The 25257-nt window shown below is 44.6% G+C and overlaps 1 protein-coding gene across 4 annotated transcripts in view; it reads left to right on the forward strand.

Annotated features, from left to right (window-relative positions):
- Positions 1-629: 629 nt before the first annotated feature.
- Positions 630-25257, forward strand: part of ILDR1 (immunoglobulin like domain containing receptor 1) — a gene marked incomplete at both ends in the record, with an annotated part of 38561 nt that continues 13933 nt past the window's right edge. For 3 of the 4 annotated variants that reach the window (XM_079923104.1, XM_079923105.1, XM_079923103.1), the window contains 5 exons: positions 630-684; positions 14020-14190; positions 15577-15726; positions 19051-19170; positions 19457-19603. In XM_079923104.1, the coding sequence (XP_079779230.1) occupies positions 630-684; positions 14020-14190; positions 15577-15726; positions 19051-19170; positions 19457-19603 (643 nt within the window). The remainder of the gene's footprint in view (positions 685-14019; positions 14191-15576; positions 15727-19050; positions 19171-19456; positions 19604-25257) is intronic. The other variant, XM_079923106.1, reaches the window with a different exon arrangement.

Raw genomic sequence — 25257 nt, forward strand, 5'->3', positions numbered from 1 at the left:
CTTTTATAACTTGGAAAATTAGGTCTATTTCTCTAGTTCACACCCCACCATCTTTATTTATAGAAAACCTGAACAATCATTACACATAAACTTCCTATTAGTGTGTTTTTAGTGGGGAAAAAAAATGTTTTCCAAGCACGTGTGTGTGAATGGAAACATACGGCAGGAAATATTCCCTAGAAAGTTATATCCACATAATTCTACGAAGAGTGAGGGAGAAATTTGCTAGGGGTAAGATTTCCCAAGAACTTCTGGGGAAAATGGTAACAGGCTCTTATAGGTGGGAGGCGAGAGTGGCACGAGATGGTGTTTCGGTGAGGAGAATCACCTGGCAGCCTGCCTGGGCGGGGCGGTGGCAGGCAGGAAAGGTGGCCGCGGGCCAGGGCCGGGGCGGAGCAGGAAACGGCGGCGCGCGGAGCGGGAGGCGGAGCCGCGGGGAGCTCCCAGGTGGACAGGAGCCGGGCGGTACCTGCCCGCGGAGCCGGACCGGTCCTCCCGCCGCGCCGCACGCAGTGAGCGGAAAGCGGGGGGATTCCTAGGAGAGGTGGTGCGCCCTGAACCGGCCGCTGATGAAGACAGACACAGTGTCCCTGGAGCCCCTGAGCTGAAAGGGAACGGAGAGGGCCGGAATGAGCCCCGAGCTGCCCGCACCTTGGCTGCTGCTCTTCACCTGGCTCCCAGCAGGTGAGCCGTGGGAAAATGGGTCCCACCAGGGGCCCAAGGGGAGAGGAAGCCATTGTTGCCTGGCCTTGCAGAGCTGGCCACAGGCAGGACAGCGGAGGCCCGGGCCGCGCTCAGGTGGCTCTTGGCACGGGCGCCAGGAGTTGCGGGGACTGAATCGAGTTTCTGTCTGTGGGAACCTGTTGTTTTCTTCTTTTATTAGCCTAGGCCCTTCCGAAACAGGTGCAACTAAGGAAGAAGCCAGGAGCCTCTGGGCTTCTCCTCCAGCTCTTTAGGCACTCCTTGGTCTCTAAAGCCAAATTGATAGAGGCGGAAACACCACTCTTACAATTCCTAATTGTAATTCCTAATTCCCACTTCTGACCCTGGGCACCCCATCCTCAGAATTAGGACTCTGTAGCCAGCAGTCATCTAGGTCAAAAGAATAATAAAAGAAGCCTTACAGACAAAAATCCCATTAGGGTATAAAGCCCAATCCTTAAATCACCAGCATGATGTTTTAAAAGCTGTTCTATTTTTACAAAGAATATTGAACGCTCAACATTTTTCAAACACAATGATTATAACCAAAGGGTATATTCTTTTTTTTTTGAATTTTATTTTTATACAGCAGGTTCTTATTAGTTATCTATTTTATACATATTGGTGTATATATGTCAATCCCAATCTCCCAATTCATCCCTTTTTCCCCCTTTGGTGTCCATACGTTTGTTCTCTACATCTGTGTCTTTATTTCTGCCTTGCAAACCGGTTCATCTATACCATTTTTCTAGATTCTACATATACGTGTTAATGCATGATATTTGTTTTTCTCTTTCTGACTTACTTCACTCTGTATGACAGTCTCTAGGTCCATCCACGTCTCTACAAATGACCCAATTTCATTCCTTTTTATGCTGAGTAATATTCTATTGTATATATGTACCACATCTTCTTTATACATTCGTCTGTTGATGGGCATTTAGGTTGCTTCCATGACCTGGCTACTGTAAATAGTGCTGCAATGAACATTGGGGTGCATGTGTCTTTCTGAATTACCATTTTCTCTGTGTATATGCCCAGCAGTGGGATTGCTGTGTCATATGGTAATTTTATTTTTAGTTTTTTAAGGAACCTCCATACTGTTCTCCGTAGTGGCTGTATCAATTTATATTCCTACCAACAGTGCAAGAGGGTTCCCTTTTCTCCACACCCCCTCCATCATTTGTTCTTTGTAGATTTTCTGATGATGCCCATTCTAACCGGTGTGAGGTGATACCTCATTGTAGTTTTGGTTTGCATTTCTCTAATAATTAGTGATGTTGAGCAGCTTTTCTTGGCCAGCTGTATGTCTTCTTTGGAGAAATGTCTATTTAGGTCTTCTGCACTTTTTTGGATTGGTTGTTTGTTATTCTAATATTGAGCTGCATGAACTGTTTATATATTTTAGAGATTAATCCTTTGTCCTTTGATTCGTTTGCAAATATTTTCTCCCACTCTGAGGGTTGTCTTTTCATCTTGTTTATAGTTTCCTTTGCTGTGCAAAAGCTTTTAAGTTTCATTAGGTCCCATGTGTTTATTTTTGTTTTTATTTACATTACCCTAGGAGGTGGGTCAAAAAAGATCTTGCTGTGATTTATGTCAAAAAGTGTTCTGCCTATGTTTTCCTCTAAGAGCTCTATAGTGTCTGGTCTTACATTTAGGTCTTTAATCCATTTTGAGTTTATTTTTGTGTATGGTATTAGGGAGTGTTCTAATTTCATTCTTTTACATGTAGCTGTCCAGTTTTCCCAGCACTACTTATTGAAGAGACTGTCTTTTCTCCATTGTATATCCTTGCCTCCTTTGTCATAGATTAGTTGACCATAGGTGTGTGGGTTTATCTCTGAGCTTTCTATCCTGTTCCATTGATCTATATTTCTGTTTTTGTGCCAGTATCATATTGTCTTGATTACTATAGCTTTGTAGTATAGTCTGAAGTCAGAGAGTCTGATTCCTCCAGCTCCATTTTTTTCCCTGAAGACTGCTTTGGCAGTGTCTCCATACAAATTTTAAGACTTTTTGTTCCAGTTCTGTAAAAACTGCCACTGGTAATTTGATAGGGATTGCATTGAATCTGTAGATTGCTTTGGGCAGTATAGTCATTTTCACAATATTGATTCTTCCAATCCAAGAACATGGTATATCTCTCCTTCTGTTTGTGTCATCTTTGATTTCTTTCATCAGTGTCTTATAGTTTTCTGAGTACAGGTCTGTTACCTCCTTAGGTAGGTTTATTCCTAGGTATTTTATTCTTTTTGTTGCAATGGTGAATGGGATTGTCTCCTTAATTTCTCTTTCTGATCTTTCATGGTTAGTGTATAGAAATGCAAGAGATTTCTGTGCATTAATTTTGTATCCTGCAACTTTACCAAATTCATTGATTAGCTCTAGTAGTTTTCTGGTGGCTAAAGGGTATATTCTTAAAGTAAGCAAATTGCTAAATGGACAGACTTCAGAAAGTGGAGCTCCAGGTGTTCATGAACCAACCATGCAGTGTGAGTAGCCAGGATACTGAGGTGGTCAAATAATACAGACTGCTGTATTTGCCTGGCATTCGTTAAATGGAAGCCTACCTGCGTGACACATTTTAGAAGCAAAGAATGCTGAACACGGAAAGATCCTAAGTCCAGGAAGAAATACAGTTTACATTGTGACATATACACACATATATGAGATTTATAAAATAGGAACAAAAGGTATACACACACACACACAAAACCAGTTACTATGTTGGATAAAAGAATAACAAATTAACATTAAATATTACTTTAATAACATTTAAATTCATAGAACGTAATCCCCAAATTAACAGTATTAAATAGAAAAATCCAGTAAGTTGATTTTCTCAAGACCCACTGCAAACCGAGGTATGAACTTTGGAAAACCCTGCATTAGAACATATTCATTTTGGTCTGTCACCTTGTTCTCTTCTGTTTCTAAAGAAAAGTCAACCCAGCTCTCTGATTAGCATCCAAGTTTCTGCAGTTGCGAAGTGTGGGTCAGGAAAGAGATTATGTCAGATGTGGGTACTGGCTAGTTGGTGTGGCTTGGGGCCTCGATGAAGCCTCTGAGGTCAGGAAGTCCTGTGAAGTTCCCAGAGTCTTTATGTTTGGAGCTGTGGAGAGATGGATTGTCAGAGGGTTTTGTGTGTGTGTAATTCTCCAAACTGTTTTTCCTTAAAAAGAAAGAAGTTTTTTTTATCACACAAGTGATATTTTCTGCTTAAAACAGAGCCTTAAGATAAGGCTAAAGTAAGTTCCTATAGCTCTTTGCATTATTGGCTAATAGCTCTGGTTACCTTCATCCAATCTCAAAGTTTATTCCTGGAATGAAAAGTTTAGATTCCACCCCCGCCCCCCCCCCCCCACTGCCAAATTCTAAATGGTTGTGTGTTGTTTGTGCTTTTGTGAATATTTAAAAAGATCTTAGAGGGGTGTTAGCTTATAGATCCACGTAGCTATCAACTTATATTATTCTTTAGGAAATCAGACAGCTGACTTCTAAGGGACAAGATTCTTAGCATCTAGACCAGGAGCTTCCCCTTGGTGGTCGGGGTGAAGGTTGGGATCATACTGAAAACCTAATGACATCTTGGTCCCTGATACAGTAGATAGTAAAAAGTAGAGCTTCTCAGGTGTTGGATAGGGGACTGTCCACTCGACTCCTCCCTTGCCCCCCACCCCCCTGCTGTGAGGCTCCCTGAAGTACCTCCCAGAACCCCAGTGCTCTGCGAACACAAGTAGAAATCACTCCCAGTCCTTGTCTTCTCCTCCCAGCCAGTTTTACAGATAAGGAAATCTGTGTCCAGGGAAGTCAGGCATCTCAAGTTGACACAGTGGAGTTGGTTTGAGAGCTGGGACGACGGGAACCCTGGCGTCCTCACTCTTAGTCCATTGCTCTTTCACCTATTTCATACCATGGAGCAGGTTTGTTTTGCCTAATTGAATCCTGGTAGAAATAGAAATTGACTACCTCCTGGAGGTATAACCAGATGTTAATTATTAAACCTCTTGCCTCAACAACAGTATAGTGGGATGAGATGCTGGGTAATTACTGTACTGTCTGCCTAAGTTTCTTTCAGCCTAATACTTTATTTCATTATTTGAAGTCCTTAGGGGAGAAATAAGATTGTGTGTTTTAAGAATTAGGAAGACTCTGATCATGTCTTGTCTTTCTCCAGTCCTCGTTTCTGGATCTTCCAATCTACAAATCTTAGGGTAAGGTGGGGTCAGAGGAAAGCATTCTACACTTTCTTCATTTCCCAAACCCAGTTAATCACCATGTGCTATTGCTTAATCCCAGCATCTTAACCATCTCCTTGCCTCTAGGCCTGCTACCTCTCTGCCTAGTTTCAACCATCCTCTACCCAGATGATAGGTTAGCCTACCTGGATTAATCTTTCCCACCTTCACTTGAGTCCTCCAAGAACATCTACTAGATCCCCATAGTTTATATGAGTGGATTAAAGCTCTTTGGAATTCAAGCCTCACTCATTATGGCCTCACTAACATGGGCAGCCTTGTCTCCACTACTGTGAGCGTGCTCTTGCACCCCCTCTCCCCCCAACATACACCGTTCTTCCTTGCTTTTTGTCTGGCCATATTACAAATGGTTGACTTTAACCATTTGTTTTCTGTACTTTCAGAGCACTTAAACTTTGTTCCAAGCAGCTTAGCCTGTCTTGTATGAATTTATTTGTTTATTCAGCAAAGGTTTAATGCACACCATGTGCCAGACGTACTCTCAAACAAAAGCAGACACGGCTTTGGTCCCCATGGTGCTTATGGTCTAAAGGAAATACAAGCAAATGTAGAAATACAACTATGATAGGGACTATGAAAAAGAGATACAAGGTACCACAAGAGCATATAATAGATGGATTTTGCTCATTCAGGAGGCCCTCCCTGGAGAAATGATGCTCACATTGAGAGCTGAGGGGTGATCATCCCAAACAAATGAATAGCATGTGCAAGGCTGCTGGATAGGAGCTCAGTGAGAATGAGAGGTGGCAAGAATATCAGTGTGACTGAAAGGAGGAAGCCACTGGACGTGTGGTGGAAAGGAGGCCGGGGATGGGTAGGACCAGATATGCATGGCCTCATGGGTCATGGTGGAAGGCTTTGTATTTATCATAAGAACAATGGACAGCTTTTGGAGATATTTAAGGAGAAAGAGTTGGGAGACGGGTGTGAAATCCACGTGGAGGAAAACCAGAGTATGTGCAGGTACCAGTTAAGCTGAAGCAGTATCCAGGCTGGAAGTGATGGTAGCTTGTGCTAGGGTGACGGTGATGATGGAGAGACAGAGATTCCAGAAATACTTAGGAGACAAATAAACCCAATTTGATAATAGACTTTATATGGAGTGAGGAAGAAAGAGATGTCAAGGACGATTTCTAGTTTTCAGTCTTGTCCACTCACTGAGATGGGAAATAGGGAAGAAGCCCAAGTTTGTACAGAAGGAATAGGATTTAGATTTGGGGTCTGATTTAGATTCTGAAACAACCAAGAAGAGCTATGAGGAGGATTTGGACCCGTGTGTCTTCTTGGCTCTTATTGTACAGTAGTAGGATTTGTTATTCAAAACTCTACCAGTTTCTAAGCCATCCTATAAAGCTTAGCCATGACCAGAGGTACCTTGCTTATCCGTTTACTTATGTATTGTTGACTTTCCCCAAGAGTATAAGTTCCAAGAGTACAGGGACCTTGTCTCTCTCATTAGCTACTTTACCCCCATCGTCTGGAACAGCTTCTGGCTCATAGTAGGTATTCAATAAATGAGTGAATGAGTGACCCGAAGGCCCAGGGCACACAGAAATTTGTCATTGTGGTGAGACTTAAATTTGCATGTGCTCTGAGATTAGCATGTGGGGACACAGATGAGTCACTGAGTCACAGACACTGAGCGTCTGGCTTTGGGAAACCCCAAGCATCTGCCTCTCAACCAGGTCTTGTTTTCCTCTACCGCTAATAACCAAAGGATATCAAATTCAAACCACCTGAGGGGCTATTTTTTTCACCTAGTAGTTTATCAAGAAATTTTTAAAGATTGATATTTCCCCTGTTGGAAAGATTGTGGTGAAACATGGGAGTGTCACACCCTGTTGATGGGAATATAAATTTCTTTCCTGAATTATCTATTAAAATATAAAAGTCTTATCCCCTTTGACCCAGCACTCTCTCTTTGAGAAATACATCCTACTAGAATAAAAGCATGCATGTGAAGAGATACTTTATATAATATAAAGGTATTCATTTCGACAAATTATTTCAGCATTGTTTGTAATAGTGAAATATTAGAAACAACCTAAATGCCCATCATTAGAAAAATGGGTAAATTATGGTTCATCCATGTAGCAAATTTTCATGCAGCCACTAAAATTTAGATCAATATATACTGAGATAGAATATAATGATATCTCATTAGTTTGAAGAAAAAACAACGTTGCAGGTCAATGTACATAATATTAATTTTAATAAAAAAAAAACGTGTAGGAAAAGATGTGGAGGGTAGACACCAAATTATGGTGCCTCTGGAGAGTAGAGTTCATAGTGAGCAAGGATGAACATTTTACTTTATACCCTTCTCTATTGTTTGAAGTTTCTTATTATTTATCTTATAAATAAAAAAGGAAGAAAGGGGTTTCTCTACAAAATGGTTAAAATAAATTTGTGAATGTCTCTTAAAGGGTTAAACCTCCACCATTAGGAAACTTATCCAGAAGGCAGGTGGTACAATGGAAACTGTAGGATTTGGGATTTTAGAGGTATACGCTTATATCTAGTTTCGCTATTTACTAGCTGTGTGGCTTCAAACCGGTTACTTAATCTCCCTGAGGATTTTCCTCATCTATGAAATTGAGATAAAAATAAGGCTGATCTCATGGGGGTTTGCCAAGGTTAAACTACGTACTGCATAATGAAGCCCCCAATACCATGCTGACCAACACTGAAGTGCTCAGTAGTTACCAGTTTCCTCCCGAGGGTAGTCATAGGCTTCTGCCACCCCAAGCCTAACAACTGTCGAGAAGCACCCCCAGACCTTTGTTAAACGTGCAATACGTAGACATAATTCCTCCCCCGCCCCAACCTGCTTCTTTCTCCCCTTTTCTCCTCTCCTTGCTCTCTCCGTCCCTTACTTCTTGTCCATGCATTGCCAGGCCCTCTTCCCCTTGATTCCTCTTCTGTTTGCACTGTTATCTGAGGAAATGTAACAAATACTGATGGTAAATATACTTGGGGAGATAGCTTGCCCTGACATAAACTCTGATAGGATTAAACCTGTGTACTTTTTGTTAACCTGATTAGTGGAGCAGAGGTGACTGGGTGCCTGAAAAACAGGAATCAAGACCTTCCATTGGAGGCACCATTAGGCCACTACCCCTTGCTGGGAAAGACCTTGCTCTCCTCCCTGCCTGCCACTCCCTTCCAAGCAAGACCTTTCACGTGGAAATGAGGGGAAATGCCATCCAGTCCCCTGAAAAGGATTCTTAGTTTAAAAGGAAAAAAAACTTTTGTATCTGTATCCCTGTACTGTATGGATAATATGTTCTAGAAACTATAAAACATCTTGCCCACTCTGATACTACACAGCGAAGACAGGCTGAATAAATAAATGTGCAAAGATCTGCATCTATTTGGGAACACATGGCATTTAGTTGTAAAGATACTCTTTTTTTTTAATTGGTATATTTACCTTCCACTTCAACGCGGGATGGTAGTCCCCACTCTGCTTAGCAGCGTAGTCTTGGAAAGTACCTCATGGTGGGAAACAGAGAATCCCCTTCTCCTTCCCTCCTTCCCATGAGCTCTGCTATCTCATCTGAAGTTACCTTTCCACCCTTACAGATCTCCCTTCCTCTTTCACAGAGACAAACTGTGAATGGGTTTGCCAGGTAAGACGCAGCTTTAAAAGCTTTTAATGCACTAACTCATTTTGCAAAGAGAAGGCAGTAATGATAGCTTACATTTGTATCATTTTAATTCATTCAAAATGTTTTTGCATGCTGTTCTCAATTGCTCTCAACCTCTTGAAGTGGGCAAGATAAGAACAAATGATACAAGTAATAGCTACTGTTTACTGAGTGTCTATTATGTGCCAGGCTCTTTGCTAAATGCTGGACATATTTATCTCATTTAACCCTCACTATTACCCTATCAGGCACGGATTATCATCATCCCAATTTTGCATATATAGAAACAACTGTAGTTTGGAAATAACTTGTCAGGTCTTTTAGCGAGCAGGGGAGTGGAGGCAGAATTTGAACTCAGAAAATCAGTCTCCAGAATTCATGTTTTCAGGAGAAAATTATAGACACAACTAGGCAATTAGATGGTGATGAACTGGGGAGAAGGAGATGCCACAGGATGAAGGGAATTTAAGAACAGAAAGAAAAATTAAGAATTTGAAAGCCCGTAGTACCAGGTTTAAAAGAGCAAGGATGCAACCAGGACACATATAAACAGGACACTTATCTTTTTGAATCTCTTCATATTTTCAGCCCAGATTCTGCTGCCCTTAGTCTCTTCTTGAAAACTTTACCTGCTTAGTAGTGTGCGTGTCCAGTGTGGTTAGTTTTACAGAGAAATTAGAGGCTAAAGGAAAAGATAGGAGGTTTCTGCCTTTGAAATGGTCTGTCTTGCTACTTCTTCTCTCTTCCTCCCAATCTGGAAATTCCTCCTGCTTTTTGAGAGTCCAGTGCCTGACTTCTACTTGGAAAGTCAGGCTTGCCTTCTTGGGAAAGATTGGATTTGGTGTGAGCAAGACCCGAGTTCAAATCCCGAGGCTGAGAGGGCTTGGTTTATTACAGTCTCTGAACTTTTGCCCACAGATATGAGCAGGGCTGACCCCACCCTAGGGAATTTTGTGAGGATTAGAGACGATGTATGTACATCACCTGGTACACAGTAGATGCTGAAACCCAGAGCAACAGCTGAGAAGAAGGGAGAAGGGTTTGCTGGTTGCTCGGTACCGTTTGGCCTGAGACTCTCCCCCACTCTCCATGTGAGGGTGGGCGAGGGGTGAAGGTCTGGGAGCTGTACAGGATGCTGTAGGGCCAACAGACCGCTGGAGGGAGTGTGAATGAGTTCAATATTGTCAGATATGTGGGAACCTGGCGTATTTCAAGGCTTGAAGTTCACGTAAGGCATGAAATTAAAGAGAGGATAAAAGAGAAATACCAGGCCACAAAGCCAGTGCTGACGTTGGTAAAGGTGAGTCAAGTCACCCCACGTGTGCTTTGTCCATAACAAGAGCATTCATGGAAAAGAAGCTGAGTGCACATTTGGTAATGAAGGTGATCACCCTTGTCCCCATTCTTCTGCCTCAGGGTGTCAGATTCAGCCATCTTCAAAGCAACCCCAGAGCAACTTCTGGCTCCAACCAAATACCCTCTCTGACTCCCAGCAAACCTGCACTACCCCCCTGCAGATATTCCACCTCTATACAAATAATGTTGACTGGAGTCCTTTGAATAAACTGTCATTTGTATTGAATTACCATTCAGCAAAATAAAGAACATGTAGTTTATTAGTCACGGTATTAGAGTAACTGCTGCCCGTTGTTTATTAATTATTGCTCATGTAGCCTGGCCCCATGCTCTGATTATTTGCAAGCTATTGAATACCAAACATCTTCCTTTATTTAAAGAATAGCCAGGTAGAGTGGCAAGAGACTGCTCAGGGGCAGAATCTTGGCTCCAACCCCCTTAGAAAATGAATGACCACAGTCAAGCCACTTGCCTTATCCAATCCTAGATTTGCTGTGTATGCACCGGCACAACTTGTTTCCTCCCAGGGCTCATATTTAGGGAGTAAATGAAAATATTTGAAAGTGCTTTGTGAACCTAAGATTTTGTTTACACCACAATTCAATGTTTTTCTCTCTATTCCAATCCATGTGTGTTACTGAACAAAATAAGCTAGTGTTTCTGTAGTGAATAGTGCCATCCTATTCATTGTCAAATCTTACCTGTAGCTGCTTCTGGTATGCAGTTAAAGCTGTGTTGGGTAAAAGCTCCAAGGCCTACTTCAGGTCAGTTCTGGAAAAAACCAAAGAGGTGGTGAAGGTGGAGAAGCAAAAATAAAAAATCAGATTATGAAATAATCCTTGTTAGGCTTGAGATACTAGTCATTAGCTCTTCCATTCTGATTGGACTGATTTCCAGGAACACTACAGCTAGTAGAGACAGCAGCTATTTCCCCCAAACTCCTCAAGGCTTATTTTCAAAGTGATGTTCTTTTTCCATTCACAACTAAATAAGGAAGTTATCCATCTTCCTAAAAACATCACTTTCACCTTATTACTCTTCTTCAGGAAAGCCTTCAGTGATTATCCATTAACTGGAAATAGACTCTGGAGTGCAATTTACACTCCACCCCACCTCCCCACTTCCTACTCCCCACAACCAGCTCGCCTTATTTATCCTCTGTCTATAAAGCCAGAGGCACCAGCTGGGTTGGTTCCCTCCAGGTTCTCCAAGGAACTGCCCCTTCCTGATAAGGGCCTTTGCTCACTCCTTTCTTCCATTCTGACACAATGAGTCTCTCTGCCCTTTCCCTATTTTTCACATATCATGTTTTTTTTTTTTTTTTTTTTTTTTTTTTTTTTTGCGGTACGCAGGCCTCTCACTGTTGTGGCCTCTCCCGTTGCGGAACCCAGGCTCCGGATGCGCAGGCTCAGCGGCCATGGCTCACGGGCCCAGCCACTCCGCGGCATGTGAGATCTTCCCGGACCGGAGCACGAACCCGTGTCCCCTGCTTCGGCAGGCGGGCTCTCAACCACTGCGCCACCAGGGAAGCCCTCACGTATCATCTTAATCCTACTTGGGTTTTAGGGTCTAGCTTAAATCTCTTCCTTCTATGATGCTTCCCACCCACAGGTCTCCCCCACACTGCTGCAGACCCTCTCTCTAGCATGGCTGTCACTGGCACATCCTCATTACAGCCCAGCCCTGGAGATGGCTCAGGTCATTTCTGGGGACCAGAGCCTGTCCCAAGCAACATTCTGCTACCTCTCTGTGGACATGAGAAAAGTGGCTGCTGGTGGCCATCACAAACCATGGTGGCTGTCTTATGAGGGTTGTGTCCAGAAGGCGAGGCAGGACCCAGAACCATGTGGCTCTGGCCGTTGAGCCAGGCTCACCCAGCTGCTCTATAACAGGGGTGACTGTATTTATTTTGTTTATGGGAGTTAGTCAAAATGAAGGTAGCTCTACCTGAGAACTCTATTGGAGGGACTCCCAGCTTGAACCCCTTTCTCCTTGGCCCTCATAATTAGGGAAAAAAGGAAAAAAGACTCATACAGTGTCACTAACATGGCAGCATATATGCCAGCACCTTGCCAGGTACCATGCCAAGTGCCAGGAGTGGGTTATCTCATTGCATTCTTTCAAGGACCTGATTAGGTTAGTACTATTATAATCTCCATTCATAGCTGAGGAAACACAAGCTCAGAGAGAGTAAATAACTTGTCCAATGTCCAAGTGAGTAGTACAGTTTGATTTGAACCCAGTCGTATCTGAGTCCAAAGCCTGGGTTTACTTTAGCTAGTCTACACCAGTGGTTCTCAAAGTATGGTACCCATCAAAGTAGTATCAGCAACTCCTGGAAATTTGTTAGAAATATAAGTTCTTGGGTCCCACCCAAGTCCTACTGAATTAGAAACTCCTGCTGACAGTGATCTGGGCTGTCACGAGTCCTCCCAGTGGTGCATGCTCAAGTTTGAATACTACTGCTCTACACTAAACCTCCTATGAGAAGGCCGCTATAACTTGGCCTAGAGTCCATATTGACATAGGAACATTTGAAGATGCTGGTTATGTGTGGACTTCTGACCATGTCAGAGTCCCACCTGACATTTCTGTGCCACCTGGTTCCTCATCAACACACACTTGGAGCTTTCAGTATATCTGTAGATTTGGAGGGTAAGGGGAGAAAGTTTTTAAAAAGTAAAAAGAAAAATTGTTAGTTCCTTCAAGTCTTTCGTGATAAAATTTGTCACAGTCTGATCATTTTTTTATTTTCTTTATGCTTATGTCGACCAGTTGAACTGCCAAGTTTCACTGGTCATTCATTCTATCATTTATTCAACAAACATTTGTTGGGTGCCAAGGAGGTGACAGGCACAGTATGAGGCTCTTGTGTTTGAACAGTGAGTCAGAGGCAAACCCAGTTGGCCTTCTCAGAGCCTACAGTAGAAGGCCATCCCCAGAAGTGTGAAATGCTCTGCCTGTGGGTAGGATGAGGCACTTTGGGAAAACAGAGGAAAGCCCCTCTCCCAGACTTGTAGTCAGAGGAGGCTTCTTGAGGAGGTAAGGGTGCAGCTGAAGACCTAAGAAAGAAGTAGTACTTAGCCTGGTGAAGGGAGTGGAGTGGCAGCTGGTGATGTGGAAGAGTGCTCCAGCCAAGAGATGTGCATGTGGGAGCACCTGGGGAAGACAGCAGTCCTAGCACGGGAAAGACTGAGGCAAGTCCAGAGTGGCTGAAGCCCCAAGTTGGGGTGGGCATGAAGGGAGATGAGGCCACAGAGAAAGGCTGAAGGCAGACGTGACTGGCCTCCTAGGCCAGGGTACAGAGGTTGAACTTTATCCTTAGGGAAATGGGAAAACATTTTAAGAAGAGAAGTGACATGAAAAATTATATATATTAGCAAAGTCACTCCAGTACATACATGACCTTCTTTTTTTTTTTTTTTTTAAAGAAGATGTTGGGGGTAGGAGTTTATTAATTAATTAATTTATTTTTGCTGTGTTGGGTCTTCATTTCTGTGCGAGGGCTTTCTCTAGTTGTGGCAAGCGGGGGCCACTCTTCATCGCAGTGCGCGGGCCTCTCACTGTCACGGCTTCTCTTGTTGCAGAGCACAGGCTCCAGACGCGCAGGCTCAGTAGTTGTGGCTCACGGGCCCAGTTGCTCCGCGGCATGTGGGATCCTCCCAGACCAGGGCTCGAACCCGTGTCCCCTGCATCGGCAGGCAGACTCTCAACCACTGCGCCATCAGGGAAGCCCCATGGCCTTCTTTTAATATCGTTTCTTTATCATTGTTGGATGTGTTATCACTCCCTATGGACTGGGAGCACCTTGGGAGTCATGGTTTTTGCTCTTTTTCTCCTCCATCTCCTCCAGGGTGTCTGTGCAGTTTCTGTCCCAACCCTGCCCAGGCTAAGTAAGAACACAGACAGCTTGTGAGCTGCTCCCAACCAGTCAGGCGGTGTGTTTGCTTGTGTGCAATGCTTTTATTGCCCCATGAATAGAAGTAGGTCACCCCTTAGAGACCTACCTAAGGTCTGCCTTCAGCATTGTCTCCTGCTCTTGGCTGCAGGGTGTGTGTCCTTGCTGGTGACAGTCCAGCACACGGAGCGCTATGTCACCCTGTTTGCCTCCGTCGTTCTCAAATGTGACTACACCACCTCTGCCCAGCTCCAGGATGTGGTGGTGACGTGGCGCTTCAAGTCCTTCTGCAAGGACCCCATCTTTGATTACTACTCTGCATGTGAGTGCCCTCATCCCTCCCCCCTGCTCTCCCGGAGTCCTTCTGTGAAGTACCGCCATTAGGGTGTAGGAATTATTTAGGATCACAAATCCTTATAGTGAGAAGAAGCCAGAAAGATCACTTAATACTGTCCCCTCGTTTTATAGATAAACAAACGGAGGCCAGGTAGATGAAATAACTTATTCAGGGTCACATAATATTTATTTATTTTAAAATTTATGTCTCACCTTGTTCTAAAATAAATGAAGGCAGCTTAGACTTTAAATAAAAGGCAGAGCAAGTTGTGACTCCTAGTTCATTCCTGGTTGCCCACCCATGCGCTAAGATGAGGATGTAGGTCTGCCTCTCATCACCCCCACCTCCTCCGAACGCAGACAAGAAGACTCCTACCCGCCCCCCAATGACGCATGAGGAGTGGTCCCTTGTGAGCCTCCCGCCCACTGCCACACTCCCTTCTAGAGCCAGGCTTCCTGGTGGACAGTCAGTCCTCTGTGGACTAAACACTCTCAGTGCTGGAGAGCTCCCTGGCCACAGGCAGCCTGTTCATTGTTGGACATCCCTGAGTGCTGTGCAGCTCTCCCCATGCTTAGCCAAGTCCTGCCTCTCAGTAACAGCTGCCCTACTCACGTCAGTCCTGCTGTCTGGAACCAAAGCTCTTCCCTAGCTGCCCACCTCTGCCTCTCTCAAGAAACAAAGGAACCCTGATCCCCACCACCAGCCTGGGACAGTTAACCGTTAGAAATTCGGAGAATAGAAGTAGATACCCTGTTCACAGGAAGGAACTGAGCTTCCTGAGATGAGGAAAAGCAAGGGGAGACATCAGCTTTACCTTTTTTAGCCCTAATATCTTACAATATGAACTCCAAAACCTAACTGTCTGAGCCACCCACAGAGCCTGACATTGTCCCCAAAACACCCCTCTCTAAATTGAGGCATTGTTTCCTGGGGGTTACTCTTAAAATGCCTGCATTAAGTGGGAAGGTAGGAGGGACCGGCTAGTAGGCATTTATCATCAGCAGATTTAACAGCTCTCAAAACTTTTATTGTGAGGGCAGGTGGATGAACCATATGGGAGCAGATTCTGGAGTGACTTTGAAAATGAGGCAAGGGAAACTGGGGGGGGGGAGATGGGGATGCAGTCAGGATTTGGAAATGATGGCCTATTAGAGGGGTCTGGAGTCTTGCTGCTCAAAGTGTGGGTCATTGGTGTCACCTGGGAACTCATTAGAAATGCAGAATCTCAGATTCCCCACTCCAGAATCTTCGTGGGGATGCATAGGCTCGGGAAAAATTGAGAACATTCATTGCTCCAGAAACCACTAAGGGCACCTTTCTTCATGGGAATTCCCCACTGCTGTGTGACGTAGGTGTGTACTCTTTCCCCAGCATACCAGGCGGCTTTATCCCTGGGCCAGGACCCATCCAATGACTGCAATGACAGCCAGCGGGAGGTGCGCATCGTGGCCCAGAGGCGGGGGCAGAACGAGCCCGTGCTGGGGGTGGATTACCGGCAGCGCAAGATCACCATCCAGAACCGTGAGTGTGGAGGCAGCAGGGAACTGGGGGTGGAGAGGTGTGTAGACCAGGCCCAGAGGTCTGAGTCATTGTGGGGATTTCCCCTTTTTTTCTGCTGCCTGATGGTCTACTTGGTCACTTTCATTTTTTGAGGAAAGTGCCAAATACACAGAATGTGCTATATACCATCTGAAGTCATTACCCTGGAAGCTGGTCTCAGGCAAGAAGACATCCTACAGCTTTGGCTAAAGGTCAGGGAGTGGGTGATTTCCTTTGCTTTCCAAGATGCAGGTCTAACGTGTGGCTCAGGCTCCCTTGATTCCTTCCACAGATTGTTCTCAGGGCCTGCTCGAACCCCAGGCCCCTGAGTTCCCCTCTGGCTACTTCTGTTGCCCAAATCTAAGGAAATAGGGGTTTCCAAGTAGATGGCCACCTTAGACCCTCGCCCTCCATTGGTAGAGGAAAGAGCATTGTACTTAGAATCAAAAGACAGGGTGGGTGCCCCCATGCTTCCACTCCCTTGCTTAGTGACCAGCAGCAGATCCATTCTTTTCTCTGGCCTCTGTTGCCACATCTGAAAGATGGGCATAATGGCCTCTGTCTCCCCACACCAAAGTGAGTATCAAATGTGATACCTGAGAGCTATGTCTAAAGCATATGCATTCTTTGTGGGAGTACAGAGAGTAGTGGTCAGCCCCGGCTATGGAGTCAGACTCAGGTGTTGGTCCCCGTTCTGCACTTACAGGGTGTGTGAACTTGGGCAAGTCCCTTCCATTTTTTTTAGCCTCAATTTCTGTAAGATGGGACTTGCCGTAGTACGTATCTCATAGAGAGTTGTCAAGATTAAGTGAGATAATACGTATAAAGCACTTAGCAAACATTAAGTGTGCAGTAAACTTCAATTATGATCACTCAACACTTTTGAATGGATGGGTCAGTGCCCCACATTCCTGTCTTATAATCCAGGACTGCTGCAATGGATTATTGGCACAGAATTCAGAGCGTATTTCAATGAGCTTTATGTGCAGTGTTACATAAATATTGGCTGGTTGAAAGTGAAAAAAAAAAAAAAAGTGGGAGAATACACCTAGAAGGCCACTCAGGGTACTCTTAGCAACAATGTGAGGAAATCAGTGAATATTCTATGACTGTTGAGGTAGATCAAGCCAGTTTAAAAATTGCTTCCACCTTTGTGTATAATACTTTGGCTATAATACATAAGTCTGATCCATTTACATTCAACCTCAGACCTTCCCAAGTCAACCCTTGAATGCTTAGCCTTAGGGAACATCTATCCTTTTCCAGTTTCTAGGTGCATCCTCAGAGGTTCAGGGTGACTCTGCTTTCTCCAGAGCCCACAGAATTAGCTCCAATCTGACCTCAAAGTTTAAAGTCTCCTTTACAGTTTTTGAAGGATGAAAGTGCCCATAGGGGATAGTCCCTGATTTGCCGTCTTTTTTTCTAATTTTGCGCAGCACTGTCTACTACTTCCCCTCCCAACCACGTTTGGGTCAAACTCTGCCTCCTTCTTACTCCCATGGGAAAACGGTATTTCCCCTTGGTCTTAATTTTTAACCTCAGGCTTGTTGTGACTTCTTGGAGCCCTTGTTTTCTGATACTTTTATGCCTGTGTTTGCATCATTTGAGAAGACCCTGTCAAATCAGTTCTTGGATAATTTAAAATATTAACATATCTGAATGTCCTCATTACTCTGACATCCCTGAAATAATCCTTATGCCTCTAATAAAATTGGGGCAGATTTATAACACACATTAACCTTGGAGGGGGAATTTCTTCCTAAGCACTTTCACCATTCTTCCAAGTCTGGGGCAAGCTTGTTTCTGGGAAAGGCAGTGGGTTTGGAAAATCATGGGGTAGGAAAAAACTGTAGGGATTGACGTAGAAAGAGAAGGAAACAGAAGTCGAAGTTAGCTCCAATGGTGCGTGACCTTGCATGTTTGTTTCATTTCCTCAGTAAATATTTCTTGACAAAGAGATAATAAAGAATTGCAGCTACGACTGCCAGCTGAGCAGGAGCAAGTCTTTAACTGAGGTCTTTAAGAATTTGAAGGTGTCCTCTGGTACTTACTGTGGCTGAAGTAACAGGGACGTGGGAGCTGCCCTGATGCCTTTGACTGGACTTTAAGCGCTTTGAGGACAGAGATAGGTCTTGTTTGACCTTCCATAGAGTCTGATATAGTGCTGGACCCACAAAAGGTCTTTAGTGAACATTTGTGACATTTACTAAATGTGAACATAACATTCACCTATCTTAATGGGGTAGATGCTTGGTGCTCATGAAAACTGAAATTCTTTTCTTGAGTAAGCTTTACTCTTAAAATATTGGCATTTCATCCTTACTTATTATTCAAGTTCATCTCACCTATCCTTTCAAGATTCAGAAGTATGTGTTTCCAGCTTGTGAGGAATCCAGGCTGTGGAGTTTTCCACCCAGTTAGGAGAGGACGGTAGAGCTTGGTGGTTAAGGGAACCAGCTTTGGGGCAGAGACATGAGTTTGAACCTACCTCTGTTACCTCTCTCTGTTCTAGCTTCCTCTAGTCCTAGTTTCCTCATCTGAAATGCAGCTAATAATCCTACCCACTGTATCAGGATTAAGTTTGATTGCAAGTAAGCAAAAGCCCCAAATATTAGTGACTTAAACAATAAAGAAGTTTATTTCCGCTCATGTATAAATTTGGAGGTAGACAGACAAGAACTAGTGTGGTGGGTCTGTTCCATTATGTCCTCAGGTACCCAAGTTCCTTCCAGCTCACCAAGAATGTCATCTCCTTCCTCATGGTCCAAGATGGCAGCCATCACATTTGCTTTCCAGATAACAGAGTTGAAGAAGAAAGGGGCAAAGAAGTTCCTAAACTGTTTTTAAAAAAGTTCCTGGGAGCCATCATGTGACACTTCTGCTTATATTGTGTCCACCAGAACTGAGTCACATGTCCATCTGTAGATGAGGATGGGAAATAGTGATTTTATTCTGGATGGCCATGTACATGACCAAAACTTCTATGATCATGAGAGAAGGGGAGAACAGACATTGGGAGATAGCCGGTAATCTCTACCTCACCCACTTAGAGTTGTTTTGGGAAGTAAATGAGGTGATGTATCCCCAATCCTTTCAAGGTACCTAGTAGGGCTCAATGAATGGTAAGTTCTGCCACCTTTATATTGTTTGGAGAAAGAAGAGAGTCTCAAACGAAGGAATTGAGGCCTTTCTCTGAACTATGAGAGGCCCTCTTGGGATGTGGAAGTACAATGCTGGGGACTTGAAGTGACCATAGATCAGATCCCTCTCCTTTAACCACTGGCACCTTCCCCTCCCCTGTTGCAGGAGCAGATCTTGTGATTAATGAAGTGATGTGGTGGGACCATGGAGTGTATTATTGCACCATTGAGGCTCCAGGGGACACGTCAGGAGACCCAGATAAGGAAGTGAAGCTCATTGTCCTGCGTAAGTGCTCCTGGAGCTTTCTATTCGGCCACCCCACTGTGACACTTTTACATACAGGAAAAAAAAGAAAAACAGAAACACGCAAGCCTAGGTTATTGTTGTCGGTAGCCAGCCTCTGAAGTTCCCTTACCAAAGATAAACTTTTTTTTTTTTTTTTTTTTGCCTGTATGTTGCTCACCCTTAACCTATAGTTCAAGAGCTGTGTTGATCAGACCTCTACAATGTTACAACCTGAAGCATGCACCTGCATGTTTAGTTCAATCCCTGCTCGGCTTCTCTCTTGCAGACTGGCTCACAGTGATCTTGATCATCCTGGGGGCCCTCCTTCTGCTCCTGCTGATTGGAGTGTGCTGGTGCCAGTGCTGTCCTCAGTACTGCTGCTGCTACGTCCGCTGCCCCTGCTGTCCCGACCGCTGCTGCTGCCCTGAGGAAGGTGAGAGGGGACGGACAAGCAGTGCGGTGGTGTGGTGCAGGAGCCTTGTGCCCCAGACAGATCCATTTCATATGCCCAGGTCAAAACCTTGGGTTCTTCCAGGTTCTCCTCCATGCCCTTCTCCCGTCAGAGGCTCAGAGGTCTTTGGCCTCAGCCCAGGAAATTATGCTCAGGGAAGCTATGGAGCAAAGTGGGAGGACTTCTGCCTGTTCACCTCCTAGCCTGCCTAAGGCTTCGTTCAGGTGTCTCTGCCTACATATCAGTGGCCCTGATGTGCCTGTGCTCCAGCATTTGCTCCCAGCACTGACCTTGCTTGGACACGAGGTGGCTGGAGGGAGTGATTTGCATAGAGCTGTGAGAGAGAAGGCCACTTCTCAAAGATGACTTGAAAAGAACAGATGAGAAGAGAGAGGTGTTGGAGCAGGGATTCTCAAACTTAAGAATCTCCTGGAGGCCTCCATCTGCAGAGTTTCTGATTTAATCGGTCTTAGGTGGCTCTGAGAATTTATATTTCTCAAAAGTTCACAGGTGATGCAATTCTGCCAGTCTGGGTGCCACACTTCGAGAGCCTCATTTTTAGACAAAGGAAAGAGGGGGCAGAAGAAGATCTTGCTCTAATGTGATCTTTCTTTGGGCTCAAGTTTGACCTTTTAAAACAGAATTGTGACATGCCATAAAAAATTTGGTGAAGGCAAAAGAAAAAGAATTATTCTACAAAGATCTTTCCTTACTAAAGAGATGGAATCAACAGCTTTAAATGGAAGGAGGTTTTTTTGTTTTTAAAGTAACATTTCCTTTTCCTGATGATATAAGTGAAGTATTACATTGTCGAAAATTTGAAATGTAGGAAAATGAAAAGACTAATCTAAGCACCCAGATATAACCACTCTTATCATTTTGGTCCATTTGAAAAGAAAACTTTTAAAAGAAAAAAAAAAGAAATTGGTTGTTAAGACAGAAACAAAACCTAATCTACAAGGTCAAGAAGGTCAGTGGTCTGAGTCTAGTTTCAGGCCTATGTTCTGAGGTTGCTGTCTTACAGGAAAAGAGAACTAACTTTTATTGGATGTCTGGTGTGTGTGGGCCCTTTGCATATATTTCCCTTTTGAATCCTCACAACCCTAGAAGGCAGGTATCATCATTATTTAACCATGAGGAGACTGAAGGTCAGAGGAGTCACACAGCTGGTAAGTAGCAGAAGTAGTGCAGCGTCGTATTCATGATTATCTGACTTATGAGCGCCTGAATTTCCCACGAGAGAGGCTGCCACGACCTATCTGTGTAGATCACTATGGGATTGGCTGAGATACCAATGAACTCCTTCAAGAGAGGAAAAATAGCAGAGAACTCAATATTGGGCCACGGAGCTCCCTACCGTTCAGAGGCCTCTGGGAGAGATGCCACGTAGAAGTCACTGCCACTGGAGCAGAAACAGGCAGACTGAGATGGGAGAAACTCTCCCAAGATACTTTCTTGGAATCCCTAGGTCTGTGGGGTACTCAAAACAGTCAGAGCTAGGGACTCAGTCAGCACAAGCGATAAATGTATCCACTGTCAGTAAGCTGATAAACAGGTTCTGGGAGAAAGTGGTTTCTCCTAAGTGGTTAGAGGTCATTTAGAAGAACTGGTAAAATAAAGAAATGTGGGCCACAAATAAAAGATCCCTGAACTTGAGCAGATGAGATCACTTTCAAAGTGAGTCACTTGGGGAGTCTGTCCTGAGAAATTTGGTGATAAGAGGAGATTACATAGAGGGGGCAGGAGTTGTCAAGGAAAGCTCTTGGGTGGGGAAGAGGGTGTATGTGATCGTTGATTTTTTTTTAGAATAAGGTAACCCTAAGCATATGTGTAGGCAGAGAACCAAGGCCAATAGAAAGAGAGTGAAGGGAAGCATTGTGAAGTGAGGCGATGACTCAGAAGGGATGGAGCCAGTGGGAGAGACATCAGGCTTACAGTGAAAGGATTACCTTTAGACAGAAAAGGAAAAGGAAGCCTGCCCTCTGAAGAGAGAGAGGAAGTTGTTAACACCTGGAAGATGATTAAAGTGTCAGGGAAGGAGCTGAGGGAGCGAGCTCACACCAGCCTGTCTCGATTTCAGCACATCAAAATTCTAGATGCAAAAGGCAGCTTCGAGAACGATGCCAGTGATTCTTGAGCTTCCGAGACCACAGCCCACCTCCCCAACCTGCTCCTACTTTCCAGTGAGAGTTAACAGAGGACCAGAGAGGAGAAAAATGAAAATGACACCAAAGTTTAGTCATCCTTGGTAATTCACTTAGTACTAGTAAACAACCTACAGTAGAACTTAAAGAAGAAAAGTTATTGACACTGAATCTTATTTTTTTTCCGTGGGAACTGGAGCGACAACTTCCATCCCTAGATTGGTTGTTGACCCTCCTCCCCACAGAACCCCTAGGCGCACCCTGCAGTGGGCTATAGGCCACATGGAGAATCTCTGATCTATGCCACCCACCTCCCCATCCCCTCAGCTGAGGGAAGTGAGGCCTAGAGAGACTTTTCCACAGTTACACACAGCTTGTTAGTGATGAGCCCTGGACTAGACCTAGGTCTCTTGATTCCATGTCCAGGGCTGGTTCCTCTTCCTCAGCAAAGACATGTCATTAGCTGAAAGTTCATAGGGAGGGGAAGACATGAGAAGTTTAAACTGCTGCTCTGGAGGAGGGAAGCAGGGTTGCTAGATCAGTCAAGGAGATCTACGCACATTGCGAGAAGGGCTATATGAGGTCAGTTGCCTGACTGTGCAGCCAGTGTGGGCCCAGGAAGCATTGACTGGTGGTTTCCTAAAGCTGAAATGGCAAAAATTCAAGGGGCATGAGATTCTAGGATGCTCCTGAGGATGTCAGTGGAAGGACTGCCAGTCAATTTGGTATACTGTGTATACTGCCAGTATATGTATAAAAAAAAGGAATGTGTGACCAGGGGTCAGAGAGGGCGAAGAACACACTGTAAGGGCAGGGAGGGGGTGGTAAGGAATAGTAAGAAGTTGGAGGTCCTCAGGGGCACCATGGGTGATGCACACAGAGGATGCTGGCTGCAGGTCTCTGCAGGAGGGGAGGTGTTGAGTGTTATTTCTGCCACAAAAGGGTCTTCTTAAAGAACATGCCCTGGGTTTTCCTCAGAAATGAGGATGAATATGCTTTTGGTGGTCTAGTCTCCAAATGTGTACTTTTTGAGATCTAAGGTGAAAGATGAGATCTTTCTATGAGATATCTTCTATGAGATCTAAGGTGAAAGAAGCGACTTATTTTAACAGTAACAGTGAGAGCCATGAGCTATTAGGCATTTCATGTGCATTACCTCATTTAACTTCAACAACTTTGTGAAGTAGGTATTATTATCCCCAGCTCAGATATGAGGAGATTGGGCTCAGACACTCTGGAAACTCACTCAAACTTACACAGCTAATACATGCTGGGATTCAAGTTGAAGTCCACGTGACCCTCAAAGCCTGTGTTTAACCTATCCCTGAGGACCATAATTCTCAGAATGTTGTTGAGAATCCACAATAGTCAACTCCAGTTCGACTCCCTGCATTAAAATCAGAGAGCTTGTTGAAAACATGGATTTTCTTACCTTGTATTAGACTGAAGGTCAGTCTGCGAGCAGGGTCCAGGAGTCTGTATATATAACTAGCGCGTTAAAGGTGACCAAGGCAGACTTTACACCACTGAGGTTCAGAGATAACTTATTAGGAGTCTTGAAGCTTTGTTCGTTTCTCCATGTTTCTTATTTTATTACCTGATTCCCCATTAGGTGAGCAATAGAAACACCTGATAGCCTAGACTTCCCCATGGAGCTGTTTCCAGGGAGAGGAGGGCAAGGGAGAAGCTCAGAGGCTGTATTTTTCCACTCCCATCTCATCAGTTCCAGTGCATCAGGGAAGGGAGGGACCCTGGGAAAAAGTTTGTGGCAGCTAAGAAGGGAGCAGGTGTGTTAATCTTGGGAATATGTAAAAATCTGACAGGAAAGCGCGTGGAGGATCTGGAAGGGTCTCTAGGGAGTCATCTCTGCAGGGGGTCCCATTAATTAAAAAGTCATTTGGGGAGCAAGGAGTTAAGCCCAACTCTCCTTTTCCCTCCTATTGAATTGGAGGAGTTGAAGAAGGAAGTGGCCCAAAGGGGGAATGGTATCATCTGGAGGAAACCAAGATTCAGTCAGAGGGGCAGGGGGTGGGTAGGGTTGTTCCCAATGGAATCAGATGTCCCCAGGCCTTGGAAGCAGAGGTTAGTCTGAAGTGGGTTTTGAATGGTGTGGTGCTGAGTGGAGAGAAATAAAGTGAGGCACTACCACTAGAGAAGGGTTTTTTTTTGTTTTTAGGTTTGTTTTTTTTTTTTTTTGCTTTATCACATAAATAAAGGAGTCTGGGGACTCTGTGGTTTGGCAGAAAGAGTACAGGCTTGAGTGGCAGACAGACACCGGGTCACATGCTGCCTCTGCCAGTCACCAGCTGTGGGACATTGGGCTGGGAAGATAACCTCTGTAAGCCTAACTTCCTCATCTGATTCTCATATTAAGAGATTCCTCTGAGGATTAGTTAGCTCATGTAAAGTGACTGGCGCATATTAAGGAGGGCATTGTGTGTGCTGAAGATATCGTGTATAGGGAGCTGGGGGAGGCACCTATTAGCAAGAGGGAGAGGAAAGTGCTGACAAGTGAACCTATCTTTAGAGGGTCTGGAGTGCTGTCCTTTGGCATGAAGATGTGGCAGCTGGGTGAGCTGCTCTAAGTTTGCATCTGACTTCCTCCATGCTGGGCTGTGACTCACCATCAGGGCTGGGGCTCCAAACATTTTGGGGGGCTTGGCCGAAACCACTTCCTATTGTGCTGGAAGTTGGTTTCATACTAGAGCCATTGGGTAGCCTTCCTGATGGCCCTTTAGCTGCTGGCCTCAGCAAATCTCCCAACCTATGCAGCTGGGTCCAGAATGTCTGTCTTCTACCTCTTCCTACTGTGGTAAGAGGAAGCCTCTGGCAGAGCCCTGCTGCTTTAGGGGTGGCCACTGGGCTTGGGAAACCCAGGAGGAGGTGAGAGTGCTAGGCTGGCAGGCACTTCCTGCACTTAAGCACACAAGTACATTTCCTACATGCATGGATAGACAGGGAGCTTGGGAGACATGTCCACTTGGTCACAATTACCTCAAAATAGAAATTCATGAACAAAAACAACTAGATGTGTTTGTTTTTAATTTGTACTTGCTGTGGGCTGTGTGCTTCAGACCAGCTGCACCTAAGGGACTGGAGAAACATTTCTATGGATCCCTTGTGCTGCTTTTTTCTATTATTTTCTTTGCCCTGAAAGGAAATGGTATTTCCCTTCTCCCTTCTCTGCCTCTACCCCACCCATTAGAGATTCCCCCTACTTAGGGAAAACCCCAATACTTAATAAAGTGAGGAGAAGAGTAGAAAGGATCCACTTCAACTTTTTTGCATTCTCTGCCTTCTTCCCCCTGGTTTTCTCCCACCCAGGGCTGGCATTACCAGCTAGAAACATTCTTCAGTCCCTCTCCCTTTACCAGTAATTCTGCCCATTGACCTCAGCACCTGCGTCCTCTTTTTCCACTCTGAGCAGGCAGTCCTCCCAAGCAGCCCCTGACTAACAGCCTCCTCTGAGCCCTTTGCATCTGTACCTTCTAT

This window comes from Stenella coeruleoalba (assembly GCF_951394435.1).
Source record: "Stenella coeruleoalba genome assembly, chromosome: 5".
Lineage (NCBI taxonomy): Eukaryota > Metazoa > Chordata > Mammalia > Artiodactyla > Delphinidae > Stenella > Stenella coeruleoalba.